This window comes from Mya arenaria, chromosome 1 (genome assembly GCF_026914265.1).
Source record: "Mya arenaria isolate MELC-2E11 chromosome 1, ASM2691426v1".
NCBI classification, from domain to species: domain Eukaryota; kingdom Metazoa; phylum Mollusca; class Bivalvia; order Myida; family Myidae; genus Mya; species Mya arenaria.
Genome location: NC_069122.1, coordinates 62,608,948 through 62,618,505, shown reverse-complemented (window position 1 = coordinate 62,618,505; position 9,558 = coordinate 62,608,948). Strand labels below are relative to the sequence as shown.

The 9,558-nt window shown below is 42.9% G+C and overlaps 1 protein-coding gene across 1 annotated transcript; it reads left to right on the top strand.

The window, feature by feature from the left end:
* Window positions 1-148: 148 nt before the first annotated feature.
* Window positions 149-7,763, top strand: LOC128229206 (uncharacterized). Its single transcript, XM_052940996.1, has 4 exons — window positions 149-290; window positions 1,158-1,328; window positions 6,070-6,189; window positions 7,186-7,763. Exons 1-4 carry the CDS (start codon window positions 220-222, stop codon window positions 7,325-7,327), a joined length of 504 nt encoding a protein of 167 aa, XP_052796956.1. The 5' UTR covers window positions 149-219; the 3' UTR covers window positions 7,328-7,763.
* The last annotated feature ends 1,795 nt before the right edge of the window (window positions 7,764-9,558 follow it).

Sequence of the window (9,558 nt, the reverse complement as noted above, 5' to 3'; positions counted from 1 at the left end):
TTACGTCCCTAAAGCTATGATTTGACTTTTGACCTTGGCCTTGTCCGTTAACTATATAAACCAAGTCACTTCGGTAGTTAAACAGCATTTAAAGCATATAGCCTGAACAATTACTGGAGATATTTTGTAAACAAAAAACAAACAAATATGAAATACATTCTGTTATGCGCGGTATACTCCAATGTACTCTTATTCCGGACAATTGTTTTCGGATATACGATGGAGAATTTACTAGTTAATGATGCTCCTGTGTTTCAGATCTGTAGAAACGAGAATTGTGGACAACTCAGGTATGTATCAATTACATCAAGTATTATGATACATAGGTTGTTTTCATCGTCGGCTTTTCTAGAATATTTTTATGTACTTATCTCGAGGGAATCCGTGGTGGAGTACTCCCTTCCTTTCGCTGGTGTGTGTGTGTGTGTGTGGGGGGGGGGGGGGGGGGGGGGGGGGGGTCCGTGATAGAGTTCTCCCCTTCTGTCGATGCCGAAGGGGTACCAAGTTTCACCCCGAGAAAAATGTGAAAATTCAAGAGTTGCTTCTATTAAATCTTTTCCGCCAAATTCAACTCCTTATTCACCAAATTAACAGTTTTTTGGCGTTACTGTTAACACTCTCGCATGAATGACTTGACCAAAATTTTACTTATTAATAAGCTTGTTATACCTCAAAAACTTACTGCGACTCGACAGATTTTTTAGTATCTCCTGTGATCAGATTTTTGCGTTTTTCATTTTGACTAGAAAGTAAAAAAATGACTTACATTCCAACACATAAAAATATAGGTAAGGATACGCCAAACGCTCTATTAATCGTGGCGCGGAAAATAATGCCCGCTAAAGTTTTACATGTTGCGATTCTTAATTCAAAACAATACTGGCTAACCGCAAAGCTGAAAAATAAACAACAAATGAACAAAAATGTAACGACTTCAATATGAACAACCTATAGTTTGGCGATTCAGTAAGTAATATTAACAATAATGGCCATTATTGAAATTAATCGACATACTTCAACGCCATTGGTCCAAAAATATGTGTTACGGGAAACGACGAAAAGTCAAAACGGCGGGCTATCTATCTATCCATCCATCCATCCATCCATCCATCCATCTATATATCTATCTATCAGAAACAAGATGTCTGTGTTTCCAGTTACTCAAAGATCCAGGAGCTGTTTGGTGGCTTGCTCTTCACGACGAAGGAGCTCCATGGGATGGAGGCGCTTGCCAACGACAAGCGTCTGCAGGACCTTAACCGCCAGGTGTCAGGGGACACCACCCTCACTAACTTCGTCACCGACGACGGTGGTTCATGCTGCTCAACGTAAGTGCAATTCTGAAACCATTCCGAATGAAACGAATTCTTTCCCCGAGACCCACTGCTTTCTATACAAGCGTATATATACATTCACTAGTAAAAATGACACTGTTGTATTTATCTAGTGGACGACGGATCGCCAATCTAGGGACCCGTGTTCGATCCCCTGTATTTTTCACTTCGTATTTCGTATTGGGTCATCAAATTTATATCGTACCGAAATGGCGTCTGTTTTCCGATTCCTATGAATATTCTCCTATAAAAATGAGGTCACCTACCAACCCCATACCTTATAATATTTTATGGGATTTATCTCCTTCTTATACTTGCAATAATGATATATAAACATACTAGTATATAAATACTTCATCCCATGGCTGGTACTGAATGACTGGTGCAGGTAAAAACAGTGGTAACTTGGGTAGAGGACAGTAACACCGTGCATTGGGGAGAGAACACTTTAACAACGTAAAGTGAGCACACCGTCAATTTAGGAGATTACACCGTCAATTGCAGAGAGTACTACGTCAATGGCAGAGAGTACAACGTCAATTGGGGATACAACACCGTAAATTGGACAGAGCACACATTAACACCGTAAATTGGGGGTACAACACCGTCAATTGGAGAGAGTACACCGTCAATTGGAGAGAGAACACCGTCAATTGCAGAGAGTACAACGTCAATTGCAGGGAGAACAACGTCAATTGAGGATACAACACCGTCAGTTGAAGAAAGAACACCATCAATTGGGGAGAGCACACCGTCAATTATGAAGATCACACCGTGAATTGGAGAGAGTACAACGTCAATTGCAGAGAGTACAAGGTCAATTGGGGCTACAACACCGTAAATTGGACAGAGCACACATTAACACCGTAAATTGGGGATACAACACCGTCAGATGGAGGGAGTACACCATCAATCTGGGAGAGCACACCGTCAATAAGTAGATCACACCGTCAATTGGAGAAAGTACACCGTCAATTGGAGAGAGCACACCGTCAATCGGGTAGGGCACACCGTCAATTGGGGAGAGCACACCTTCAATTGATGAGAGTACATCGTCAATTGGAGAGAGTTCATTGTCAATTGGAGAGAGAACATCGCTAATTGGAGATAGAACATCGTCAATTGGAGAGAGAACATCGCTAATTGGAGAGAGTTCATCGTCAATTGGAGAGAGAACATCTTTAATTGGAGAGAGTACATCGTCGATTGGAGAGAGAACATCGCTAATTGGAGAGAGTTCATCGTCAATTGGAGAGAGAACATCGCTAATTGGAGAGAGTACATCGTCAATTGGAGAGAGTACATCGTCAATTGGAGAGAGCACACCGTCAATAAAGTATATCACACTGTCACTGGAGAGAGTATACCGTCAATTGGACTGAGCACACAGTCAATCGGAGAGAGCACACCGGCAATTGGGGAGAGCGCACCTTAAATTGATGAAAGTACATCGTCAATTGGAGAGAGTTCATCGTCAATTGGAAAGAGAACATCGCTAATTGGAGAGAGTACATCCTCAATTGGAGAGTTCATCGTCAATTGGAGAGAGCACACCGTCAATTGGAGAGAGTACATCATCAATTGGAGAGAGCACACCGTCAATAAGGAGATCACACTGTCAATTGGAAAGAGCACACCGTTAATTGGAGAGAATACATCGTCAATTGGAGAGAGCACACCGTCAATTGGAGAGAGAACATCGTCAATTGGAGAGAGCACACCGTCAATTGGAGAGAGTACATCGTCAATTGGAGAGAGCACACCGTCAATTGGAGAGAGCACACCGTCAATTGGAGAGAGTACATCGTCAATTGGAGAGAGCACACTGTCAATTTGAGAGAGAGTACATCGTCAATTGGAGAGAGTACATCGTCAATTGGAGAGTGCACACTGTCAATTGGATAGAGTACATCGTCAATTGGAGAGAGCACACCGTCAATTGGAGAGAGTACATCGTTTATTTGAGAGTACATCGTCAATTGGAGAGAGTACATCGCTAATTGGTGAGAACACTCCGTCAATTGGGGAGAGCACACCGTCAATTGGAGAAAGCACACCGTCAATTGGAGAGAGTACATCATCAATTGGAGAGAGCACACCGTCAATTGGAGAGAGCACACCTTCAATTGGAGGGAACACATCGTCAATTGGAGAGAGCACACCGACAATAGGAGAGAGCACACCGTCAGTTAGAGAGACACACCGTCAATTGGAGAGAGTACACCGTCAAAAAGTGAGAGTACACCGTCAATTGGGGTAGAGCACACCGTCAATTAGAGAGAGTACACCGTGAATTTGGGAGAGTACATCGTAGCACCGTTAATTGGGAAGGGCACACCGTTAATTGGGGAGACGCAACGTCAATTCGAGAGCACATCGTCAATTGGAGAGAGCACATCGACAATCGGGGAGAGCACACCGTCAATTAGAGAGAGTACATCGTCAATTGGAGAGAGTACACCGACAATCGGGAAGAGCACACCGTCAATTAGAGAGACACCTCGTCAATTGCAGAGAGTACAGCGTCAATTGGGATAGAGTATACCGTCACATGGAGAGAGTACACCGTGAATTTGAGCGGGTACACCGTAACACCGTTAATTTGGAAGGGCACACCGTAACACCGTTAATTGGGAAGAGCACACCGTAACACCGTTAAATTGGGGAGGGCACACCGTAACACCGTAAATAGGGGACAGCACACCATAACACTGTAAATTGAAGAGGGCACACCGTTACACCGTTAATTGGGGAGAGCACATCGTAACACCGTTAAATTGGGGAGGGCACACCGTAACACCGACATTTACGGAGAGCACACAATAACACCGTAAATTTAGGAGATGGGGAGAGCACAGTGTACATTATGAAGAGCACACCGTTAATTTGGTAGGGCACACCGTAACACCGTAAATTTGGGAGAGCACACCGTAACACTGTAAATTAGAGAGAAAACACCGTAACATCGTAAATTGGGGAATGTACGCCGTAACACAATGTAACACAGTAAACACCGAGAACATTGTTACACGGTTAATTGGGGACAGAACAACGTAACACGGTAAATTGGTGAGAGAACACCGTTACATGGAAAATTGGGGAGAGAACATCGTAACAGTGTAAATTGTGTGAGAGAACACCGTAACACCGTAAATTGGGGAGAGCACACAGTAACATCGTAAATTTGGGAGATGGGGAGAGTACGCCGTGACTCTGTTAAATGGAGAGAGCACACCGTAACACCGTAAATTGGGGAGAGCACACCGTAACATCATGAAATGGGGAGGGCACACCGTAACACCGACACTTACGGAGAGCACACCACAACACTGTTAATTTGGGAAATGGTGAGAGAATACCGTTAGATCGTAAATTGGGGAGAGAACACCGTAACACTGAAACTTGGGGAGAGAACATCGCAACACCGTAAATTGGGGAGAGTACATCGTAACACGGTAAGTTGGGGAGAGAACATCGTAACACAGAAAAGTGGGGGAGAAAACACCATAACACGTTAAACTGGGGAGATAACACGGCAACATGGTAAATTGGGGAGAGAATAGCGTTACGCGGTAAATTGGGTAGAGAATATCGTAACACTGTTAATAAGGAAGAGAACATCGTAACACTGTAAATTGGGGGAGAGAACATCGTAAAACTGTCAATTGGGGAGACCACACCGTAACACCGTAATTAAGGGAGAGAACACCGCAACACGGTAAATTGGGGAGAGAACACCGTAACACCGTAAATTGGGGAGAGAACATCATAACACCGTTAATTGGTGAGAGAACACCGTAACACGGTAAATTGGTGAGAGAACACCGTAACACGGTAAATTGGGTAGAGAACACCGTAACACCGTAAATTGGGGAGAGAAAATCGTAACACCGTAAATTGGTGAGAGAACACCGTAACACGGTAAATTGGTAAGAGAACACCGCAACACGGTAAATTGGGGAGAGAACATCGTAACACCGTAAATTGGGGAGAGAACACCGTAACACCGTAAATTGGTGAGAGAACACCGTAACACGGTAAATTGGGGAGAGAACACCGCAACACGGTATATTGGGGAGAGAACACCGTAACACGGTAAATTGGGGAGAGAACATCGTAACACCGTCAATTGGGGAGAGAACAACGTAACACGGTAAATTGGGGAGAGAACACCGTAACACGGTAATTTAAATTGGGAAGAGAACACCGTTAAACGGTAAATTGGGTAGAGAACACCGTTACACGGTATATTGGGGAGAGAACACCGTAACACGGTAAATTGGGGAAAGAACACCATAACACTATAAATTGGGGGAGAGAACACCGTTACACGGTAAATTGGGAAGAGAACACCGTTACACGGTAAATTGGGGAGAGAACACCGTTACACGGTGTATTAGGGAGAGAACACCATAACACGGTTAATTGGGGAAAGAACACCATTACACTTTAAATTGGGGAGAGAACACCCTAACACGGTAAATTGGGGGAGAGAACACCGTAACACGGTAAATTGGAGGAGAGAACACCGTATTACGGTAAATTGGGGACAGAACACCGTAACACCGTAAATTCGGAAGAGCACAACGTAACACCGTTAAGTGGGTATTAAACGCCTTAAATTAGAGAGAACACTGTAAATTAGTCGAGCTTCAAAGTTCCGTGTTACCCCAAATGACATTGTTGTACGTGCGTTTAATATATTACTTACAAGTGACACATGTTCTGCATTCAGGAGGATCGTTCACATTGCGAACACGACGATGTACAACCTGTCTGGGGAGCCGAAGAGCATCATCCATCTGGCGGACGCTTCACCGCCCAGTTACCAGTACCTCCCTCATGGAGCGTGTGTGTAAGTGACCGTTAAACAGCCAAACAACTTTTGACCGTTCTACAGTGATTTTATAATTTTAATATTTATTTGAGTAAAATATTAAAACTTCATACACAAATATTGGCGTATTTCCGGTTTATTTAACTTCATATTCCATTAATTAATGATATCTCTGAGTTTAAATTGTAAACATGTGTGTTTTCCAACAATATAACATAACAATATAATATTGCTAACATATCGATAACTTGACGTTCATTTCCAAAGCATGACAAGGCTGTTGAGAGGTTAAAGGCCACTAATATAACAAGCAATAAAACACTAGTTCCTTTATGTGTTATTACCTTAAATATACCAGTTGGAAACGTTCATTCACTTGATACATATAAGAAAAAAACGAGTGATATCGTGCAAAAGAAGAATGGTCTGTACAAAATAGTAAATTCGGGCATTTTATCTTTTCCCCAAAGGTGAAGATTTAAGTATCTTCCATGGCCGCTCGAGTAAAAAACCGTGTAAGGAATACTGCAGAAAACAAGTGTATCCATAAAAAACTTTCAGAGCAATAAGTTAACAACGCTCTTAACATTAACAAAGTTCTGAACGGTCGGCCGAATGTGAGTCAAGTTATTGGTTTGCAACCATTGGCCGTACTCCCAAAGGCATGGATAGGCAGCGAAAACTTCATAGCCAAAAGACTGTGATATTTCTCGAACCCAAGACCTGGGTATCCTCGGTAACTCGTTTCCGCAAAACATCCTATGCTCGGGTTTGGATGAACCTTACACTTTCGGCCATGGAAAACAAGTAGATCCAATACTTTGCCACGTGATTTGAGACAACTGTTTTGGCTATACTTTAACGATTTCACTTTCAGTGAACAACGATATCCTTGTTAACTTCAACATTGTTAAAATTGTTAACTTTAACAAAGTTCTGGACAATCGGACCCTTGCATCGTTTCAGCGTAAGCATGCTTAGTGACATTCGTCATGTTATCCTAATTGTTTTCAGGCGCGTGGGTGGCTGCCAGGGCACGTGTTTGGTGGAGCCCAAGCTCGTCACCCTCCTCGTCTTCGACCTTTACGCTCCATACTACAAGTTCGACTGGTTCTCAATCCCCGGGTATTGCTCCTGTAAGAACATCTACTCGTGACCGGGGACAAGTCAAGAAATATGGCGTCGAGGAGAAGCTGTTTGGAAATCACTTCAGTCGGTTGTGTTCTTTGAGGATTGTTCATCTGTGTACAAACCGCCCCACAAATACAGTTAGGCAGTCTTCAATTGTCGGACATTTTACGGCCAGTATGCGCTGTCACTCCAAAAACCAAAGAAGGAATTCTGAAATGGCTGAAATGATAGTATTTAAGGTGCTAACTGTAAAGAAAATTGTGAATGTGTATTAGTATCAGCATCAGGTATTTAAGAATTTACAATTAGTGACGGTTTTGTCAACTGTTTAAATCGGGGTTGGGGGTAGGGTATAGTTATTCTTATTCTGGTCAAAATTCTTTGGATTTATTTAAATATGAGTATTTACATTGCCACTGCAGATTAGGCGCATACGATATTTGTGCTTTCGTGGCATATTTGCTGTTGTCGTCGTTGTTGTTGCTGATGTCAAAAGACAATCATGGTATTTGTTTAATAAAGAAATACTGAAAAAATATGAGTACAGAGGTTTTTGATTGTTATTACATCAGCATCAATGCTATTTTGTCACCTCACCTTAAAGTTATACAACTTTACTTCACAGAATGGAAAAATGTAGACTAAGAGTACACAGGGTTGAATACACCTAATATAGCAGGTGGCAGTGATTAGTTCTCCGGGAGTCAAATCGAGGCACTGGCCATGTTAAAATGTCCCCTTCGGAATCCATGCGTTGTTTTATGTGGCGAACTATACTTCCTGAATACAGACATATATACAGCCAATATTTGAGACTTGTTGAAGGACAACATCGCTTCAAGAATGACATGTGCGCCCACATGTGAGACTAGACGTAATTGACAAGGTAGTTCCTAATACATAAGAAATACAAATCCTCTTGTGGCTGACAATGATAAAAGTTCCATTAAATCCGCTATAACAAGAATTCCGCGAACCAAATGAGTCGCATGTCGAGAGCAGATCATAAAGATTAAATCATATCAAATCAACCTTTGACCTACTTTCCCCAAAATGGCATCAACCTTTGACCTACTGTCCCAGAAATGACATCAACCTTAGAAAAATATTGCCCCTAACATGAGATCAACCTTTGACCTACTGCCCCCAAAAATGACATAAACCTTTGACCTACTGCCCCACCAAATCAAAAGGAGTCGTCTACTGGCCATGACATACGTATATACAATAATAAAAGGCTACAAAAGGCCAAAATGTCATTCAAAATGTGCTGAAATTAAAGTATGACGCCGCGAATGACGCGGACGATGACACCGGCAAACGACACAAAACCAAGCATGTTTGCCATTCCTGACCGGTACCGCCATCTATGACCGGTACTACCATCTATGACCGGTACCGCCATATGTGACCGGTACCGCCATCTATGACCGGTACCGCCATCTTTGACCGGTAACACCATCTATGACCGGTACCGCCATCTTTGACCGGTACCGCCATCCCTGACCGGTACCACCATCTATGACCGGGATGACATCACGCTCAATGTGAAACCTTGACAGCAGATGCGTTAGAACATCATGCGGCTGTTGATAAAACATAACTTGAGTGATTTTACACTTATTGATTTAAACAAGATTGACATTTTCTCATCCATAACCAAATTAATATTGAATATTTATTTGCATGCATACATTTATTTCCCCCTTCATAAATGTTATCATTTGACATGGGAAATAAGCAGTGAAAAGTTCGCATTGGAAAAATAACAGAATTCTCTTTCTTTGCTTTGTATTTTTGAACGAAAACTAGCGCGGCTCGATCACAAAGAAAACTGTCCTCGACATATTGATGTTTATCGGCGCGCATGTGGTGAGGCGCAGGGGCAAGACTTTTCCAAGTGCCCGACCTGTGGGGAACCTGCTCGGAAGTAAATTCTACACCGTTAAAGGGTTCATGTACATTTATCAATCAGGTGGATTTTAGATCTATTTACCATTGACCCGAAGTGACCCCGGATCGAGAGACGAGTCCGTACCAAGCACGCGGTCTAGGACCTTCGCAAATAGTGGGGTCCTAGTCGGACGCACCCGGCTGTCCGGAAGCCTTTAGCCGCGGCAAGCGTCCTCGGTTCTGCTACCTGTCCACCTTGGCGTCTTTTACGAAAACACCTCAAGAAACCTTGCCACCGGGCACATGAACGCCATCGAACCGGTCGTGCCATTCGGAGGCAAAACATGTGCACCATGCGAGTAA